At 35.5% G+C, this 22601-nt stretch overlaps 1 protein-coding gene and 2 long non-coding RNA genes across 3 annotated transcripts; 2 read left to right on the plus strand and 1 right to left on the minus strand.

The window, feature by feature from the left end:
• Positions 1-1454: 1454 nt before the first annotated feature.
• Positions 1455-5202, minus strand: LOC149986346 (uncharacterized). Its single transcript, XR_016500539.1, has 2 exons — positions 4676-5202; positions 1455-4472 (listed from the first exon to the last, which is right to left on the minus strand). It is a non-coding gene; the product is annotated as an uncharacterized LOC149986346 (long non-coding RNA).
• Positions 5203-15440: 10238 nt separating this feature from the next.
• On the plus strand, positions 15441-18652 carry LOC112276978 (phosphatidylglycerophosphate phosphatase PTPMT1). The gene is made up of 6 exons (XM_090247082.1): positions 15441-16644; positions 16908-17030; positions 17191-17284; positions 17451-17533; positions 17673-17762; positions 17852-18652. Exons 1-6 carry the CDS (start codon positions 16417-16419, stop codon positions 18338-18340), a joined length of 1107 nt encoding a protein of 368 aa, XP_090103208.1. The 5' UTR covers positions 15441-16416; the 3' UTR covers positions 18341-18652.
• Positions 18653-18803: 151 nt separating this feature from the next.
• On the plus strand, positions 18804-19902 carry LOC149986347 (uncharacterized). The gene is made up of 2 exons (XR_016500611.1): positions 18804-19095; positions 19531-19902. It is a non-coding gene; the product is annotated as an uncharacterized LOC149986347 (long non-coding RNA).
• The last annotated feature ends 2699 nt before the right edge of the window (positions 19903-22601 follow it).

A 22601-nucleotide genomic window follows, 5' to 3' on the forward strand; every position in this document is an offset into this window, starting at 1 on the left:
CTATCAATATGTGGTTAATTTGTTGGCCAATTTTTTATTTTATAATACATCTAAAGTCAAAACCACATCTGTGAAGCTTCTCTAGGAGACTTTATGAAATTAATTTATATTTACTTACTTCTATCTAATCATATAAGTAACTATTGAGATAAATGTATATGTCCATGACATTATCTTCGCTTCTAGGGACGAGTTCCATGAGAAGCGATCATCATCTTTCAAGGATCTTTGTAATTCTTCATCTTGGTTTTGATGGATCTCATCAATGAAAAACCTCAACCTTCTTTGTTGCATTTGTAAGATTTTTTGTTGGCTCCCATGTGCATTTGCTAATATCATATCTACACCAATGAACAACATATTCATTCCTATTTTAGTGGCGCCTTGAATCTAAGACTTCTTCTATCTTGAACTCTTGATTATTATCCACTTCTATAGGAAGAGGTGGCATTTGTCTTCTTCTCAAGATATTTACTATCTTATATGATTCAAGAAGGGATACGTGAAATACAAGGTAGATCTTCATAGACATTGGTGTCATGTTGTAACACGACTATATAGTGAAAATATAAATGAAAAAGATATTATTAATATTTAGTCATCTTAGATGTTAGAAATAGTGGCCAATTCTAGTGTCAATATTCAGGGTCAGTCAATATCACCCCACCGGCATCATCAAATCAAGTACCCTCCATACCAACGGGACAACCAGGATCATTTTCCAACCCTATATGGAACAAGCCTAGTAGGTATATACCAGTGGAGAGACCCAATATGCATGATGGGGGTGCAAGAAGACCACTTCGTCATTTTTGTTGCAAACAAGTTGGTCATTATGCTAGTAAATATTCCAATCCCAAAGCCAGTGGTGATTACGTGCTAGTATGAAGGAATTGCAAGCAATTGAAGCATACTTATCAGCAATGTAATGCTCTGTCCAATTTCAATAAATGGGATCAACAAATCCAAAGCCAAGGAAAAATTGAGGAGATAAATCAAGATCCTCAAGATTCTTCGATAAATCGGATGGATTGAGTCTGAGCCATTCTTACCAAGAGTTGGCAAAAGGAGAAAGGACCAATTCAATATTCGCATGAGTTTGATGTGAAGGGCTAATTTTACCCAATTACGAGGACATCCAATCTAGGTCCTAGTATAGACTTCTTACCCAGTATGAGACTTGATTTGGTTGGGCAACCCAATGAGGTCTCGAATATGGAGGCTTCAATTTCATTTCAAGTTGTTTCGTTCTCTATGCCATTTTGGAAGAAAAGTCCTTTCCGTAGGAAGATCCTCTTAGAGACAAGAATTCCGAGGAAGCACCATCGGCTGTTCCAATTCGGAGTCCAAGGCGGGAAAAAAAGGGACCACACGGAGTTAAAAGAGAGAAAAAGATAAAGAAAGGAGCATTCGGAGATCAGGATTTTGGGGGTCAAAGAGCTAGCTGTCAAGGATAAGAACTCGATGAAAGCTAAAGAGTAAGTGAGACTTTTCTCAAAAAGAAATAGGACAAAATAGAAATATGTATATTAAGAAAGAAACTGGAATGGCTATTGCCAAAATACAAGAAAACTAGAGACCCTTGAAACTAGACTAGAAGCAAGAAAGGAGTTGACAAGAGTGAAGAGGGCTTCACTCTTGCCTCTATATATACTATCTAACTAGAAGCCACGTGGCGATGTTCTATAAGACCTCCAATATATGTTGACTTTCTAGGCCACATGCCTTTGCTTGCAAGGCAAGTTTTCTATGGATGGACCACGTAGTTAGCTTGTTCTTTAAGCTTTCAACATGCGTGGCACATGGCTAACTTGTTGACCAAGTTTCTAACCTAAAAGTCAACTATAGACTCCTATAAAGTCAAAGCAGCGTCTATGAAGCTTCTAAGAAGCTTCTCTAGAAGATATTACACAATTAACCTACTTTTACATACTTTTATCTATTCATATAGGTAATTATATGTATGTCCGTGACATTACCCGCCCTTCTAGGGACGAGTTCCACAAGGAGCGGTGATTATATATTGAGAAAATCTAATATGCGGCGAATTGTATTTGCTACATACTCTGATCTTTGTTCTCTTCGAAGATAGTTGATGGGTCCTCTTAGCCATCGATAGTGTCCCATTCCAGGGTGAGAAGACCACCCTGTTATTTGATCACTGTTGAGGCCTTCATAACTTCCTCAATCTTGTTTCTTTTATAAGAGAGGTTTTCATCTTGGTTTTGATGGATGTCGTTGATGAAAAACTTTGACTTTAGCTGATGCATTTGCTAGATTCCTGGATGGCTCCCATGTGCGCTCACTAATATCATATCCGCACCAATGAACAAGATATTCCAGCTTATTTCGGCGCCGCCTTGAGTCTAATATCTCTTCCACCTCAAATTCTTCATTATTATCTACTTCTATAGGAGGCGGTGGCATTTGTCTTCTTCCTTGTATATCCACTGTCTTATATGGTTCAAGAAGAGACATGTGGAATACAGGATGGATCTTCATTGACTCCGGTAGATGTAACCGATATGCAACTGGGTTGATCTGTTCAGAAACAGAAAAGAGGCCAAGCCTACGATAGTCCAATTTGTCACAAGGTCGAGTGGTCTTGATATTGCGACGAAGTAGCCATACCTTATCACCCACATTGAGTTGTGGTTGCTCTTTACGATATACATCTGCATTTATCTTTTGTCGTTCTTGAGCTTTCTTCAACTGCGCCTTCATTATTGCATGTAACTCTGACAACCGATTTGCCATATCTTCTGCTGCAAGATTATCAACTTTTGAAAAATCAAAAGTATCAAGTCGTGGATGATAGCCATAATTGGCAAAGAAAGGTGTTTGTTGCGTGGAGGAATGTACCGTATTATTATAAGCAAACTCTGCCAATGGCAGAAGGTTTGTCCAATCATCTTGTTGGTAGTTGATGGTACACCTTAAATACTGTTCCAAGACTTGGTTTACGCGCTCTGTTTGTCCATCAGTTTGAGGATGGAAAGCTAAAGATAGCTTTATGTCCACTTTTAAAATCTTGAAAAGAGTCCTCCAAAATCTCGACACAAATTGAGTTCCCCTATCCGATATGATATCTTTAGGCAATCCATGATAGCGATAGATATTATCAATGAAAAGCTTAGCTGTTTCTTCACCTGTGATAGATTTTGTACATGGCATAAAATGTGCCATCTTGGTGAAACGATCTACTATCACAAATATAGAATCATAAGATCTTGAGTTTGGAAGATCTGTGATGAAATCCATAGAAACAGAAGACCATGATTGTTCTGGTATAGGTAATGGCTGAAGAAGTCCGTAAGGTCGATGTCGAGGAATTTTTGATCTTGAACAAATATCACATGATTGTACAAAGTCTTTGACTGACTTCCACATTTGTGGCCACCAAAAATCTCTTGATATGAGTTCCAAAGTCTTATTATATCCAAAGTGCCCTGCTGCTGGAAAGTCATGACGTGCTTGAAGAACACGCAAACGTGCTTTTCCTTCTGGAACATATAGGCATCCTTCAAAATATAATAGATTATTCTTGAACTCGAACTTAGAAGAATCATGAGACTTGGAAGAATTATTCTCGATATCATGAACAAGAGGGTCTGAGGACATACTGGACTGGATTTGCTTGAGAAAAGTTGAATCAACAGTCAATGTTGATTTCACTGCTCGGAGATGAAATTGCTCCGGTTTCAAGAGGACCGTTCTTTGTTGCTCAAAAGCTGCATCTCCTTCTTTTGGTGCAAAATAAGAACGTCTAGACAGGGCATCGGACAAACCTTGTTGTTTTCCTGGCCGATAAGTGATAATGAAGTCGAATCTTGACAAAGACATACTCCAACGAGCTTGACGACGATTCAACACGCGTGCTGACATGAAATACTCGAGGTTCTTGTGATCTGTATACACAATGACTGGACTAGAAGCACCTTCTAGATAATGACGCCATTCTTGAAAAGAATCCACGATTGCAAGAAGTTCTTTATCGTGGATCTCATAATTGATCTCGGCTGCTGAGAATTTTCTTGAATGAAAAGCTATCAGATGAAGTTTGTCATCTGTTCCCATTTGTGATAAAACTGCACCCAAGGCAAAATCCGATGCGTCTGTTTCCATAAAAAATGCCTTGGAAAAGTCAACACGATATAAGACTGGTGCAGAGACAAACGATGTCTTCAAGGCTTCAAATGCTGCTTCCGCTTCTTGATTCCATTGGAATTTATCTTTACTAGTCAAGCGTGTAAGTGGAGCTGCAACTCGTGAGAAGTCTTTGATGAAGATCCGATAGTAATTGGCAAATCCCAAGAAACATTGGACATCTCTTACAGTCTTTGGAATCTTCCAATCCATGATTGTTTGGACTTTCTTAGAATCCATCATAAGACCATCATTTGAAATGATGTATCCTAAAAAGTCAACTTGAGTAGTATGAAATACACACTTTTCCATCTTGGCGTACAATCCTGCATCTCTGAGTTTTTGTAATACTTGACGAACATGTATTTCATGTTCTTCAACATTCTTAGAATAAATCAGGATATCGTCTAGGTAGCAGACGACAAAATTGTCTAAGAATTCACGAAATACATCATTCATGAGATGTTGAAAAGCAGCTGGTGCATTCGTGAATCCAAAAGGCATGACATTATATTCAAAATGCCCGTACCTGGTTCGAAACGCAGTCTTCCATTCATCTCCTTCTTTGATCCGTACTAGATTATATGCTCCTCTTAGATCTATTTTTGTATAGATCTTAGCTTGATTTAACTGGTCAAGGAGTCCTGATATCAAAGGTAATGGATACCTGTTCTTGATTGTGATCTTGTTGAGTCCTCGATAGTCAACACACATTCGTAAAGATCCATCTTTTTTCTTTACGAATAGAATTGGAGCTCCTGCTGGAGATTTTGAATGGCGTATGAAATTCTTCGCTAAATTCTCGTCAATATATGTCTTGAGTTCAGCCAACTCATCTTGCGATAAACTGTAAATTGGTCCAAATGGTGGCTGAGTTCCTTCCTTGAGATCGATTGAACAATCGTATGGGCGATGCTCAGGAAGAATATCTGCATTCTTTTTCTCAAAAACGTCTTGATAATCCTGATATTGACTTGGAATGCCACTTGAAGTCTTTACGCTTTCAGAAATAGGTGCAGCATAAATAGCAAAAGTTGATCCTTCTTTTGCTGCGTGTATAAATGCTTTTGCACCTATAGGTGCGAGTTTTACTATACTAGACTCATGGTTTTTTACTTGGTTAATAGAACTGTTACTAATGCTCTGAGGAAAATCAAGTTTACGAGAAATCCAATCTATTCGAGGATTATACTTTTCTAACCATGATAAGCCTAAAATTACTGGATTAGAGGGAGATCTAATTATATTAAAAATTACGCAACTACTATGACCATTTATTACTACATCTACAGGAAGTGTTTCGTGAGTTACATCTCCAGAAGACAACGGACGACCATCTATGACTTCTACGTGTACAGGTTTAGTTTTTTGTATTAATGATATTCTATGACATCTAGCAAATTCTTCATCTAAAAAACAAGATGAGGCTCCTGAATCTACCAAGGCAGAGGCTTTGTAATTATTAGGTCCTAAACGCACATCTATTATAAAACAAGGAGATGGTTCTGAGGAGAGGATAGGACCTTTATTAGAAGTTGTACAAAATTCCAGCCGCACGGTCCCTATTGTAGCTGGACGTACTCGTTTTCCGACATACTGTCTTCTTTGACAGCCGTACTCCTCATTTTGTAGTTACGTCGCTTTTTTGGACAATGTTGAGCAGTGTGCTTAGGTTCTCCACAATATAAGCACAATCCTTCTTGTCGACGACGAGACTTTTCTTGCTCAGTAAGAGGTTTGAAACGTACCGCATCAATTTGCATATCCTCTACTTCTGAAGGTATGTGTTGAGGAGACGTCGGTGTTGCCATTGAATTGTAGTAACGTTGAGGCCCACTTGTGCGACTCTCGGATCGAAATTCAAAAAGTCGATTGTCGCACTTCACAGCAAAGTCAATTGCTTGACTCAATGTTTGAGGATCAGGTAAATTAAGCATCAATTTCTTTACCTCATATTGTAATCCGTAGAGAAATTGACTCACAAGTGCGGCATCATCCCACTTGATATCAGTTGCAAGTTGTCGAAATTGCGAAGCATATAATGTTACTGATCGATTGTCTTGTCACAAAATACGGATCTTGTTGGTTGCAACACGAATTGCATCATGTTCTCCAAACATGGATCGAAACTCCGCCAAAAAAGCCTCCAGATTATCCAATATTGGATCTCGTCGTTCAAGAAAAGATGAAAACCATAACAATGCTGAACCTGAAAGAAGTGTACCAATGAATCTAACTTGTGACCCTGGAGTTGGATAGCTCTGGGGTTGAAGTTCAATCACTAGTTGGACCTGATTGATGAATCCTCGAAACTTGGATCTGGTACCATCAAACTTCTCGGGCAAGGCAACTCTCGGTTCTCTAACACTCGAAGGGTGTTCCATTCTGGGAAAAGGGACATGGTTTGGTGCAGATGTTGAAGCAGCCCCAATCATCTCTATATCTTCACTTCCTACCATTCTTGTTGCTCCTTGTGGTGGTAAATTGAGTTGATGCATCGCAAGCATTAACTCCCTCAATTGTTCTTGCATCTGTGCCATTGCACTCTTCATTTCAACAAGCTCTGCCATAGTAGCACTTAGAAAAGAGAAGATGTCTAATAACGCTCAAAACAAATAGAAGAGAGGAATTGATAACAAAGAAAATACTAAGAACAATATCAGTTTAAAAGAGGGTAATCCGCAACTTCTAATGCGCTTATGTCTTATCAAGAAAAAGGGGTAATCCACTCTTAATCAAGAAAAGACAAAGCTCTGATATTGTAAGTGTACTCTTGTCAATCTGTCAAGGACAAGAACTCGATGAAAGCTAAAGAGTAAGTGAGACTTTTCTCAAAAAGAAATAGGACAAAATAGAAATATGTATATTAAGAAAGAAACTGGAATGGCTATTGCCAAAATACAAGAAAACTAGAGACCCTTGAAACTAGACTAGAAGCAAGAAAGGAGTTGACAAGAGTGAAGAGGGCTTCACTCTTGCCTCTATATATACTATCTAACTAGAAGCCACGTGGCGATGTTCTATAAGACCTCCAATATATGTTGACTTTCTAGGCCACATGCCTTTGCTTGCAAGGCAAGTTTTCTATGGATGGACCACGTAGTTAACTTGTTCTTTAAGCTTCCAACATGCGTGGCACATAGCTAACTTGTTGACCAAGTTTCTAACCTAAAAGTCAACTATAGACTCCTATAAAGTCAAAGCAGCGTCTATGAAGCTTCTAAGAAGCTTCTCTAGAAGATATTACACAATTAACCTACTTTTACATACTTTTATCTATTCATATAGGTAATTATATGTATGTCCGTGACACTAGCTTCAAGCTCCTCCGAAAGGTGTAGAATTGGATTTTCATAGGATTTGAGAGGACTTTTGCAATCGTTTTTGAAAATCAGTGTTTGTATTGGTGAATTGGGTTCATAAGGTTTGGAAGGACTTCTGCAATCATTGCTAAAAGTCAGTGTTTGTATTGGTGAATTGGATTCATAGGGTTTGGGAAGACTTTTGCAATTGTTGCTAAAAGTCAGTGTTTGTATTGGTGAATTGGGTTTTTTTTTGCAATATAATAATGGCTGGTACTCTTCATTGTTTTGTAAAATTGGAAAAACTTCTATGGTTGAAATTTAGAGGTGTCTAGAGGATTGAGTATGCCGAGTGCATGCAAAAGTTTATATTAATCTAACGGAACAGATAGAGGATATTTGACTATTAGTGTAAAGAGGTATTAAAAGTTAGCAGATTGAGGTTGTTTAGGGTTTTTTTAATATCTAGAGATCTACTGGTTGGAATAAGGTGACTTTTGGCGTAGTAAGTCGAGGACTTCTAGGCGGCAATCAAGATACATCTATATGGATTAACAGCATTTTTTTGCAACCTATAAGTTAGATTGGATTGAAACTTCTTGAGCATTTAGAAGGCTTGTAAAAACACTAATAATAGAAATTTACAACAATCGGATGGTCAGATTGAAAATTACAACTTGTTGAAGCTTGCTGTCTAGAGTTAGGGTTAAAAATAAAATAAAATAAAATAAAATAAATAAAATAAAAACTAAAAAATAACAAAAGACTTTGTGCTTTAATATCTTGAAGTCATTAAAAATAGTGTTTCTAAGCACTTTGTATTGAGATTAAGCTTTTACATTAAATCCAAAATAGTTTGTATTCAGATGATTGAAACCAACTAGCCTACCTAGATACCTGCAAAACATTGTTTTATCTTCTACAACCTCATGTCCGGTGCATTCTCAAGCAAGATAGCATATAATACGTCACTAATAGATGTAATCAATAAGCAACATGATTGATTTGTTCACAAATAAGAAAGGATTCCAGCCTACGATAGTCCAACTTATCACAAAGATGAGTAGTCTTGATATTGCAATGAAGTAATCATACCTTGTTACTTACTTTGAATTGCAGTTGCTCCTTGCGATAAGCATCCACATTAGTCTTTTATCGTTCTTGAGCTTCTTTTAATTATATCTTCATTATTACATATAGCTTTGACAAATGGTTTGCTAAATCTATCGCCACAAGATTATCAACTTTTACAAAATAAAAAGTAACAAGTCATAGATAATAACCATAATTGGCAAAGAAAGGTGTTTGTTGAATAGAAGAATATACCAAATTATTACATGCAAACTTTAGCAATAGAAAAAGAGTTGTTTAATCATCTTGATGATAATTGATGGTATACCTCAAATATTGCTTGAAAACTTGATTCATCCATTCCGTTTGCCCATCAGTTTGAAGATGAAAAACCAAAGAGAATTTTAAATCCACCTTTAGAATCTTGATACAAATTGAGTCTCCCTATCCAATTAAATATCTTTTGATAATCCATGATAGCAATAGATATTATCAATGAAAAGCTTAGTTATTTCTTCATCTAAAATAGATTTTATACATGGTACAAAATATGTCATTTTGGTGAAGTATTCTATAATTATAAATATAAAGTTATATGAACTTGAACTTGAAAGATCTATAATAAAATCCATAGAAATAGAAAACCATAGTTGTTCAGATATAGACAATAGTTAGAGAAGTCCATAGGGTCGATGATGAAGAGTTTTTGATCTCGAACAAATGTCACATGATTGGACAAAGACTTTTACTACCTTCTACATTTGTAGCTATTAAAAATCTCTAGATATAAGCTCTAAAGTTTTATTATATCCAAAATGTCTTTCTATTGGAAAATCATGACATGCTTGAAGAACACATAAACAAACTTCTCCTTGTGAAACATATAGGCGTCCCTCAAAATACATTAGGTTGTTCTTGAACTCAAACTTTGAAACATCATAAGACTTAAAAGAAAGATTCTTGATATCATGAAAAATAAGATTAGAAGACATACTTGATTGGATTTATTTGACAAAGGTCAAATCAATAGTCAATGTTAATTTCATTGCTCAAAGATAAAAATTCTCTTACTTCAAGTGGATTATTTTTTGTAAATCAAAAGATATATTTTCTTCTTTTGATGTCAGATAAGAGCGTTTAGAAAGAACATTTGATAAATCTTATTATTTTTTAGGTTGATATGTGATCTTGAAATCAAATCTTGATAATTACATGTTACAATGAACTTTGCGACAATTCAAAACACATGCTAACATGAAATACTCGAGATTCTTATGACTTGTATATACTATGATTGGATTTCAAGCGCCTTCTAGATAATGATGTTATTCTTAAAATGAATTCACTATTGTATGAAGTTCTTTGTCGTGGATCTCATAATTATTCTTAGCTACTGAAAATTTCTTGGAATAAAAAGCTACTAGATGGAGTTTGTCATTTATTTCTATTTGTGATAATATTGCATCCAAGATAAAGTCTGATGCATTTTTTTCCATAAAGAATGCCTTAGAAAAGTTGATGCAATACAAAGTTAGTATAGAAGTAAATTCCTTCTATAAAGCCACAAACAATGCTTTGGCTTCTTTATTCCACTCAAGTTTGTCTTTACAAGTCAAACGTGTAAGTGGAGTTGCAACTCGAAAAAAGTTCTTGATAAAAATTCATTAGTAATTAATAAAGCCCAAAAAGCATTACACATCTTTTACTATTTTTAGAATCTTCTAATCTATGATAGTTTGGACCTTCTTGAGATCCATCACAAGGCCTTTGATGGAAATGATATATCCTAAAAAGTCAACTTGAGTAAGGTAGAATATACACTCTTTCAACTTGGCATATAATTTTGTATCTCTAAGTTTCTGTAATACATGACAAACATGAAGATCATATTTTTTTGTGTTCTTAGAGTAGATTAGAATGTCATCTAAATAACAAATAATAAAATCATCTAAAAACTTACAAAAAATATCATTCATAAGATGTTGAAAAGCGGCTTGTGCATTGGTGACTTCAAAAGGCATGACATTATATTCAAAATATCTATACCTAGTTTAAAAAGTAGTCTTCTATTTATCTCTTTCTTTGATATGAATTAATTTTTATGCTCCTCATAGATCTATTTTGGCATAGATCTTTGCTTGAATTAGTCAAGAAGTCCTAAAATCAAAGATAAAGGATATCTATTTTAAATAGTGATCTTATTGAGTCCTCAATAATCTACAAATATTCGTAGAGATCCGTTTTTCTCCTTTACAAATAAGATAGGAGCATCGGTTGGAGATTTAAAATAGCTTGTGAAGTTCTTTGCCAAATTCTTATCAATATATTCTTTTAATGCAGCCAACTCATTCTGCAATAAGCTATAGATTCGTCTGAATAGTAGTTGAGCTCTTTCTTGCAGATCAATTGAACAATCATAAGGTCGATGCTTTGGAAGAATATCTATATTTTTCTTTTCAAAAATGTCTAAAAATTCTTGATATTAGCTAGAAATACTACTTGGCATTTTTTCACCATTAGAAATAGGTGTAGCATATATATTAAAGATGATTCTTCTTTTCCAACATGCATGAAAATTTTTGCACGTATTAGTAAAGGTTTGGATGTATTAGACTTATGTATTTCTACTTCACTAATGCAATCTTGGATTATACTACTAAAAAAATTAAGATTATGAAAAATCCAATCTATTTGAAGATTATATTTTTCTAGCCACAATAATCCTAAAATAATTATATTAGAGGGAGATCTTATTGCATTAAATACTACTATGTTGTTATGATCTTTAATTGCTACATCGAAAAAAATGGTCTCATAGATAATAATTCTAAAAGACAATGAATGACCATCTATGACTTCTATATGTATAGGTTTAGTTTTCTTGACTAAAGATATTTTTTTATTTTTGACAAAATCTTCATCTATAAAAAAGGTTGAGGCTCTTGAATCTAAAAAGACAAAGACTTTGTACTTTTTAGGTCCTAAACATACATCTATTGTATAACAAGGTGAATGAACTAAGAAGAGAATATGACCTTTACTAGGTGTTACACATGATTCCAACCGCATAGTTCTTATTATAATTGAAAAAACTTGTTTTTCAATACATTAATTTCTTTGGCAATTGTGCTCGTCATTGTATAATTATGCTACTTCTTTGAACAATGTTGAGCAGTGTGCTTAGCTTCTCTATAATATAAATATGAACATCTTGGCGATATTGAATCTTTTTTTGCTCTATAAGATGTTCAAAATATATTGTATCAATTTGCATTGATTCTAGCCTTGATGAATACGTTTCAAGAAATTTTAGAGCTGTCGCCATTACTTGACTTATTCTTCCAAACATGTCTTTATTGTTGACTCCTTTTAAATAATCAATTGTGATATGAAATGGCTTGAGTAATAAATTATTCCAAAGGTTCTATTTTTAGTATTTTTAATAAAAAAATCTTTGATGTTATCCTTCAACCCATATCAAAATTAATTGATAAGTGCTTTGTCATTTCAGTCCATATTGCAAGCAAGGTTTTAGAATTCAGCAGCATATGTGGTGGCTAATCACAATCCTTCTCATAAAGATAAGAGTTTGGTCTTTGCTACACATTCTCAATCACTTTCTCCAAATGTGGCCCTAAATACTTTTAAGAATGAATTTAAATCATAAAGAAGTATTGAATCTTTTTCCATCAAAGGTGCAAATTAAGAAAGAATACTTTCAGATAGAAGTGTGCTTATGAAGCTAACTTGAATAAATCCATTTGCATATTAGAAAGGGCGTAACCTTAAGTAGAGCTTAACTTGTTATAAAAACCCTAAAAATTTTGATCTTCTTCTATCAAATTTTTTGATCATACTAATTCTTGCCTCTCTTGAGCTTGTAGAAGCAAGACCCCTTAAATTTGGTTGTAAGGCTAATTGACTTATTTCCCTCAACTGCTTAACTTCTTGATGTAGACTCTGAACTTCTTCTATAGGTATAGAAGTAGTGCTCCCATGGTTGATATTAGTGATGTGTGAAATTTTTCCCCTAAGAGTATCGACAAGCTCATGAAGATCCACAATAGTTATAAATCTATTCTTACTTCCATTAGGAGTAGCATCTATAATCTTTTCTTCTATAGACAATTCAAAAATATCCAAAAAATTAAATTAGAAGAAAGTAATTCACAACTTCTAATAAAAATTTCCACAAGGAGGAATAATCCATATTTTTTTAAGAAAAATATTAGTATTAGAAATTAAGATTTTTTTTATTTGAAAGTAGATAGTCTGCAACCTTCAAAATACAACAATAGAAGTCGGATAATCCACTCATTTCTAAAACAAGACAAAAACGGTATGCTAGCACTCTTCTTAAGCTATCAAGGACATAAATCTCAAAGAAAGAAAATCCTCAATACATTCTTTTGTCACTAAAGAGAACTAGAAAGTGATTGAAAAGGTGATGTAATATTAAACTAGAATGGCTATTAGCAAAAAAAAGAAGATTAAAAAGTCTTGAAATCAGACTAAGGACTAGAAAGGCATTGACAAGAGGAAAGAAGGTTTCATTCTTGCCTCCATATATACTCTTAACTAGGAGCTACGTGGTGATGTCCTGTAAGACCTCCAAAATGTGTTGACTTTACTAACCACATGTCTTAATTTGCAAGGCAAGTTATCTGTATATGCGCCACATAGTTAGCTTGTTCCACAAGCTATTACACAAAGTTAACTTATTCCACAAGCTACCAATAAGTGGTTAATTTGTTGGCCAAGTTTCTATCCTATAAATACATGTAAAGTCAAAACCGTGTCTATAGAGCTTTTAGAAAGCTTCTCTAGAAGACTTAATGAAATTAATCTATATTTATCTACTTCTACCTAATCATATAAATAACTATTGAAATAAATATATATGTCTATCACATGTAGTATACTCTCTTTAAAGAAAACAATCAATATTAGAAAATTAAAAATGAGTTTTAAAAGTGAGTAGTCTGTAACACTCAAAACACAACAATAGATGTAGGATAGTCTATTCACTTCTAACAAAAAATATAGACAACAAGTTAGCACTCTTGTCAAACTATCAAGGACATGAATCTTAGATAACTAAAAAATCAATATACTCTTTTGTTACTCAAAAAGATTGAAAAATCACTCAAAGATGATTTAATATTAAACTATAATGGCTATTGCCAAAAAGAAGAAGACTAAAAAGTCTTGAGACTAGACTAAAGACTAAAAAGACATTGACAAGAGTAAAGAAGACTTCACTCTTGACTTTATATATACTATCTAACTAAGAGCTACGTAACGACATTCTATAGAACCTACAACATGTGTCCAATTTGTAAGACACTTATCTTAACTTGCAAGACAAGTTTCTTATATGTGCGCCACATTATTAGCTTCTATCATAAGCTATACACATATAGGATACATGGCTAATTATGTAAAAAATCAAATATGCGTCTATGAAGCTTCTAAAAAGCTTTGTCATAAGATAATATCAAATCTACTTATATTTTTACCTTCTACCTAGTACTTCTTATCTGGATAAATATACATGTCTATGATGATTAATAATATTTAATTTTTTTATATAAGAATAATTTAAATAAGTATTATCATTTGACTTTTTAAAAATATATAAATTTTTTAAGCTATTTATTTTTGTAAATTTTGTTCTATTGTAAGTATAATTGTTTGATCATAGATTAAAATTAGAATAATAAATAAATATCTTATAATTTATTATTAAGTCAAGAAATATATTTTTTGATTTCTATTTTTTATTTTTAATCTTAAATATATATATGTTATAGATTTAAAAAATTAATGAGTTTATTTAAAATTAAAAATATATAAAATTCACAAAATTCTAACTTTAAAAAAAATATAATTTTGAGCATTAAAAAAGTCATGTATCTTTTTTTACATTTAAATATATATATATATATATATATGTATATATATAGATTGATTTATAGTCTTAAAAAACCCTATATTAGATTGATTATTTAAAATAAAAAATTACTATGTTTCTAAAGATGACTCTTTATTTATATTTAAAGATATAAATACATATTAAAGATAATGTTGGTTTCCAAATCTAAATATAATTTATTATTATATTTAAATCCTAATATAATAGTATTTAATTTTTTTATAAATTCAAAATATTATAAAATAAACATCAAATTATTAAATAAGTTTTACAACTATCATCTTATGATTTTATAAAACTTGACAATAAATATAATATAATGCCAAAAAGATTAAACAAATCATTCTTAAATCATTTATGCATTTCTAAGATCTTTTTATAATCTTAGATTAGTCTATAATATTTATATGATTTTTAAAGAAAAATATTAAATAGATCTAGATTTTTATTGAATTGACCTATCTATGATGACAAATATGGTAATAATGATGAATGTGATTAGATTTCATTGGTTTTGGATCTACTAGTGGAAAAGGGAATCTTAAGGTAATTTTTTTTTTCATGATGATTAGGATAGTTTGTTCAATTTAGGAAAAGCTTGAGACTATTTAATATTCTCTTTCTTAAATTAAAAACATATTGTTTTATAAAAATAATGCATGAATTTCTTCCAAAGAATTTTAGTTTCCAGTCACTTACAATTCAGAATACAATAAAGATATCAATACAAAAAATAACGACAATATACTAGAGTCAAAACAATAGTTAGTTATTTTGGTAATATCACCTCATGGCACCCAAGTCCACCCATATCACCACATACAAAATTACTTAAACAAATACCTCATGGAATATATAAATGTACAATATCCATGAGAGCTTTACGACTATTTGCATAAAATATACAAGTATGGACCCAAACCTCAGATCAAGATTGGCATAAGTTGCGGAGGGGACTTAATTAAGCACTTGTCATGGCTTTGGAAGCGTGCATGTGCCGGGGCCTGAAGTTGACAGTTCGATTGGTTTGGGTTCCGAATTGAGCATGGGGGTGGTAGTGCGATGCCGATCCGACGAGGAGGTGGTTGTGATGGAGACCGGCAGGGCGTGTGTGATGTGCGACTCCGAACCAGGGTTGGATGCGGCGTTCGCGGCGGTTGTGGGCAAGGGTGGCCAGTGAGAAGGCGATTTTCACATACGCGACGGACGTAGGCAAGAGGTGGAGAAAATGCATGTGTTATTTCCGCTGGTGAGATGCGAGCGAAGGGTTTACAGTAGAAGCATTGGTTTCGAGGCGGGAGTTGCTGTGGCGGTGGAGTAGTTTTACAGAGAAACTGTAGATCGGTTAACCTTGAATTTCCAACACTTCTGGTCCAGGCGACAGGGCCTGAACGGAGGCCGACGTTTACTTGGTGGGTGTATTCCAATTTAGAAGAGAACACAGGGTAGTGATGATGCGCTGTGCAGAGTTAGTTGAGGAATGGTAGCATCGGGGTTGGACGCGGAAACACAGCGGGTTAGAGCGGTGAGGAGTGTGACCAAGGTGTCGTGATCGGTGTAAGCACGGCAGGAAGACATTCAGCGCGCAAGTTACCTGGAGGCATGCGAAGAGCCGTGGTGAAGGAGAGCGCGAGCAGGCAGCGGGTGTGGGCGGGGGGGATGCATATAGGGGTTGCGATGCGTTGTGCAGCCAGCAGCGATCACGAGGGTTTGTGTAGGCGTTGCAGGTGTAAACATGCGTGATTGAGAAGGAAGGAGGGAACGGTGGGCAGGAGGTTGGCGCAATCGGGGTGGTTGGTGGCAGGGAATGGGAGGCGGTATAATTTGAGGGGCAAGCACGGACACGGCGAGCGGGCGGGGGTTGTAGGGCAAGTGTGGTTAGTCGGGGAGGCGCAATTGCAGGCGCGGGTGGAGGAGGAGGGGCAAGTGCAATCGAGAGGCAGGAATCGAAAGGCGGGTGCGATGAAGGTGACGATGGAGGAAGGGTCCGATGAGGGGTGGCAAGAGAGGGCGGGATGGACGGTGGTGGTGGTGAGCGCAGCGGGAGAGAAGGTGAAAAGAGCAGAATTGAGTGCGAAAAGGGCAGTGGTGGGCGCTGGCGCTCGGATGCTGTTTTATCCGACGCTGTTGTACAACGTGGTGCGGAACAAGCTGGAATCGGAGTTTCGATGGTGGGACGAGATCGATGAGGTAAGTGTGGGTGGGGATGGATGGTAGGAACGGGCGGTGGGGATGACAGTTGGGGGTGTGATGATTGTGGGAGAGTGAATGGAGGTGTGCATGGATGGGTAGTGGTGACGGTGATTGAAGCAGGAGTCGGAGTGGGAGCGGTGAGGAGACGATGTGTAGGTTGTGTGGGAGGAGTGAATGGGGGAGGTGCGTGGGATGGTGTGTGACGTGGGATGGGTGTGGGTGGGATGGGTGTGGGTGGGATGGGTGTGGGTGGGACGCAGTATGTGCTGCTGGGTGCGGTTCCGTTCCCGGGCGATGTGGTGCGTCTGAAGGATGTGGGCGTGCACGCAGTGGTGACGATGAACGAGGCATACGAGACGCTGGTGCCGACGTCGATGTACGAGGTGGGTGGGAGATGGTGGGTGGGAGATGTGTGTTGGATGGATGGAGGTGGGGTGAGTAGCGGGGCGGGCAGAAGTAGGTGCCGGGATGGGTGCCGTGGGCGGAATGGAGGGGTGAGTGGCGATGGTTGATGTGGGGTGTGGTTGGAATGGGGGATGGCAGGCACATGGGATCGATCACATGGTGATACCGACGAGGGATTATATGTTCGCGCCATCATTCGGGGACATTCGGCGAGGCGTGGAGTTTATAAACGGTAGGTGTGGGGTTGATTGGGTTGTGGAGGCGTTGGTGGGAGTGGAGGGAGGGGTTCGTGGTAGTGGTGAAGGGTGGATGGTTGGGGAAGAGGGTGGGCGTGGTGTAGAGGTATGTGTGGAATGGTCGGTCGGGAGGGGTGATTGATGGTGGTGGTGGTGGGACAGATCACGTGCAGCGGAAGCAGAGGACATACGTGCATTGCAAAGCAGGGCGGGGGCGGAGCACGACGGTGGTGTTGTGCTACCTGGTGCGTTGTCGTGAGTTGGGTGTGTGGGAGGTAGATATGGTGAGGTGTGATGGGGTAGGAGAGAGTGGCGATGGCGGATGAGAGGGGTGAGGGGTTGGGTGGTGAAGGCGGCGACGTGATGGTGTGAGATGTGGTGCAGGTGCAATACAAGGGTATGACGCCGATGGAGGCTTTCCAGTACGTGCGAGGAAAACGGCCGCGAGTGCTGCTGGCAAGTGCGCAATGGCGGGTAAGTGGAGAGGCGAGGGAAGGGGTGTGGTGGTGAAGGGTAGGATGAGAATGGAGGTACTGAGGTGGGTGTGGGGTGTGGGAGGGCAGGCTGTCGGGGAGTACAGCAGGAGGATACGGGGGCTGGCGGTGAGCGGATGTGTGGCAGTGGCGAAGGTGCGGGCGGCGGGCGGGACATGGTCGGGGGCGGAGTGTGGAGCTGGGAGGGCGGAGGAGGCGGAGGGGAGCAGGATAGACGAACCACCGGTGGTGGTGAGCAGGTCGGATTTGGTCGGGTACGGAGGGATGGAGGATTGCGGGGTGGTGGGGAACGAGATATGGAAGGAGGTGGGGATGGTGTACAGAGTGCGGTTGATAGCGGCAGCGCGAGCATCGGCAGCGTGGGGGCGGGTGTCATGCGTGTGGCTGGGGTGGCAGGGGGGAGGTGGAGTGGTGGCGGGAGGGATGGGCGTGGAGCGGGTGTCGGCGGGTGATGTGGTGAGCTGCGGGGGCGGGGGAGTGGGATCGACATGGTCGGGAGCGGTGGGGTTTTCGGGGATGAGGGTGAGGATATGTGAGGCGGGGATGGTGAGCGGATAGATGCGGAGGGGGAGAGTGGTGGCGTGTGGGGAAGGGAGGAGAGGGGAAGGAAGCGGGTGTACAGAGGGATGGAGCGAGGCAGGAGGCGATGTGGATGTGTGAATGTGGTCGGTGGGGCGTAGGTAGGAGCAGAGGGGTACGTTCCAGTGGTGGGATGTGGATAGGGGCTGGAATGTGGGGAGAAGGTGTAGAGTAAGGTAAGAGGAAGGAATTGAGAATGGAACGTCGCTGGGATGAGCGATTCATGTATTGAATGAATTCAAAGATGTGCTTGTGGCATCAAGAGCCAAGGCAAGAGTGCATATGGACAATGACATGTTGTTGTGTGGGTGTGGGGAGTGGATGGTGTTTGAAGATGGATGGTTGTTGAGTGAAGTTTACAGTGGTGTAGGCATGGAAGGTGGTGCGATTGATATGATGGCGGAGGAATGTGGGATGTGGTGCATCAGTGAAGGGTGTTGGATGGTTCATGACATGAGTGATTTGTTTGGATGGGGGTGGCGAATGGGTATATGGGTGGGTGTATGAGTGAGTGTGAGGAGATAGTTGGGCATGGTTTGGACTAGTGGGTGGTTAGTGGTGAAATACGTTGGATATGTGTAGGATCTGGACAGTGATGGTTTTACTGTGCATGGAAACGGTGGGGTTTTTGAAGGAGGGCGTGACTTGTCGAATAGGTGGCTTTGTTGTTTTCTGGATTGTGGTGGAGTGCATGCGGTTTTTGGGTGGTTGGTGGGCGTGGAGGATTGAGTTCGGTGAGTAGAAATGTTTTATTTGAATTCGAAGTTGTTTGTCTGTTTATAGGTTGGCTTCTAATAATTTGGACGTGCAGAATTTCGTATGCGTTGTCACAGCATTATATGTTGGAGGTGTTTAATTTTTATTTATTTAGTTTTAGGCTTTCTTGGCCTGTTTAATATTATTAGTTACATTACTTAGAGATATGTCTTTGTTCTTTGAATATAATATTGCCGCCAGTAAATCATATATTCATTCTTTTACTTAAATCAACTTAAGGTTGCAGCCTCTATGAACTTGTATGGAAAGAACTTGATTTGGAAGCGGGACATTGTTTTAAATCTGGAAATTGTTTCACCACCTGTTAGTTTGTCACATCAATGCATCATGTACAACACAGATTGAAATAGATTTCTAAGTTGGTTGAATTTTGTGTCCGTGTGAAAATCTAGATGTTATAAATGCATTGAAGATTGGATTGAAGAATAGATGATGGATTTAGAGGTATCATCTATTTAGGGGAAAGGAGAGAGTTACTGATTTAGAATGTTTCGATTGGACAAATTCAAGAAGCCTCATGTATTAGCTTTATAGTTGGGAAAATAAGTCAAAATATTTTAAAATGAAAAGATAAGGTGGACTGAATTGTATTTTTTACATGGCATGAATAGGGTTGTTTGGAATTTTTATTGGGTTCATATTGAAGAGATGGTTTATAGAAAATATGTAGTTTTCTCAAGAATTGCTCAAAATAACCATTTTAAACTAAGAGATGAAGTTTTTTGTACTTTATATAAGTGCTTGAATTCAAGCATAGTTTGACATATTTAGATTTGTAAAAATAAAAATGATTTGATTTATTTTATAATCTCTTCTCTCTTTATACCTTATTCATAGGCTTTAGCTTCAAAAGGAATGCTTTTCTACACCAAGTAAGGGATTTAAGTAAGGCTTTTTAACTATGGTTTTTAAAGCATGCTTCTAGGTGTAAAGAGCTCTTTATTCTTAGAGTAGAATTTTTTTAGGAAGATTGTGTTGTTCAAAAATAAAATAAACTTATTAGAATAGAATAGAATTCTATTACCATTTGAACTTTGTCTACAAAATTGCTATTTTTTAAGATAATATTTCTAGAGGATTTTTTTCATTGGATTAAAAAATAATTTATATATATTTTTTAGATTAACATAGCTTAATATCATATATTATAATATATATTTATTAAGTTTCACAATAGGATAAAAGAAAATTAAAAGAATAAAGATAAAAAGATGTTTTTTGGAAATATACTTTTAAAATAGATAATACAAAATAGTAATTGGCTAGTGCAAGGTTATTAATATTTTATTCTATTATATTTTATTATATTTTAGTATATTTTTTAAAATTGAATTACAACATTTTAATATTATTAAAGTTTCAATTGATAATATATAAGAAGATTTATTTTTGTTTTTTTATTTTTAAGTTAAGCAAAAACACTCCATTTTTGGTTTATGTTTCTTTAAAATTAATATTTTAGTTCATGAGATTCAAATTTTTACCAAATACTAAAACTTATTCTAATTTAGATTTTATTTTTTAAAAAAGAAATCAAAAGATTATAAAATCTTAATCATTTGTTGTATGGAGAACAATTAAAGTTTTATTTAAATCTGTAAATTCAGGTTTTATTATAGAACTATTAAACAATTTGTAACATTATTATATAATTGAAAATGAATTAAAATCAAACAAATCTAAAAAAAAATCTAAAAACTAAAACATATTATAATAAACTAAAACAATCTAGGAACTAAAATATATTATAGATTAGAAAATCAAATTTTTATTTTTTCTTTTAATAAATTCTTCAAGTATAATTTTTATTCTTTAAAAGTTATAATTATCAATGATTATGTATTTATATTAAAATATAAGTTTGATATTAAAATATAAAAATATAAAATAAAAAATAACATATCTATGTAGACCAATATTAAACTTAGATAATTACTTAAAAATAACATATTTGTTATGGAATGTAGAAATTTATTAAATTAATAAAAAAATCATATTTAGATGGATGAATAAAAAAGACGCTATTATTTTTTTAAAAATAAAATTTAATATAAGTAATTTTAATTGTAAATTTTTTTGAATTGATTTTTTTTTTATTATAATTATACTTTTATTATTTTAAGTTAGCCTAGGATTTTAATAGAATTAAAGAATTTAATAAGATTGATTGAAGATACTAATAAACTAAAAAATATATATAAATAAAATCAAATATTGATAGAGCCATAAGTTTTGTAATAATAAAAAATTACCACTTTATATTTTAAAATGACTTTATTTATGATAATTGTAGTAATGTTATATTAAGTTCTTAGCACAATCTAAGTTTTAGAAATGCAATTCTATAGAAACTAATTTACTTCTATGTTCTTGTTTTTATTTTTATTTTTTTTGATAAAGTTTATTTTTTAGATTAAAAATATTACTTTAATAATTTTTAGTTTTATTTTTAATATTCTATATAATACTATAGTATTTTTTCTATTATTACTATAAACATTCATATTCAAAAATTAATCTTTTTAAAAAATAAAAAATAAAAAATCTTGATATAAATTTTTTATTATTATGAATTATGGTAAAATTTTATTTTATTATATTATTTACTAATATATGTATTTATTTATTTCTTTTTTATTCCAAATCAAACAACTAATTATAAAACAATCTTAACATTGGTTAAAACTCTAAAAGTTTAAAATAAGAAGTAATATTATTTTTTGTACTTTTTTCTTTATTATTCATATGTAAGATGAATTTTATATACCATTAATTTGAACAACACACACACACACACACACATATATATATATATATATATATATATATAATTTTGCATGTCTATATATATGCAGAAAGTTTTCAATTCAAAGCTCAAAGCTATGAACACATTCCAAATTATTTTATAAATACTCAAAACAAACAAAAGCCTCTGATTGGTTAATTGATAATGTATAAAGATTGATATTTGCAATGACTATGAGGTGAAATAACCTCTTTTGATGGTTCCAATGGCTAATCATTGAAAGTGGTTTCTAAAGTCAAAGCCTCCAAAAAAAAAATTGAACTTTGTCTCTTTTATCCTACTACAATTCCTAGTCTTGCAACAAGTCTTGGACTTCTTCCTCAATTTTCTAGTCCCACACCTTTAATATGTCTCACCTCTACAAGCCTCTTTTATACTCAAGGCTATTCAATCCAATGATATAAAATCACATTCAATCTATAGAACTTTATACTTATGCATAAAATAAAATGACACAGAGTATACTAGACAAATAATGAAATCACTTACCAACAAGTTTTATTACTTGTATTGTAGCCAATTGGATTGTGGTATCACCAAATCAATTCCTAAATAAATCCCTCTACAACAACAATTCACTAAGAGGTGTAACAAATTGTCATCCAAAGTAAATCTAAAGGAACCACAATCATGAGGATTATTAAGCATAAGGTAGTT

Source organism: Physcomitrium patens, chromosome 24 (genome assembly GCF_059467195.1).
Source record: "Physcomitrium patens ecotype Gransden chromosome 24, ASM5946719v1, whole genome shotgun sequence".
Lineage (NCBI taxonomy): Eukaryota > Viridiplantae > Streptophyta > Bryopsida > Funariales > Funariaceae > Physcomitrium > Physcomitrium patens.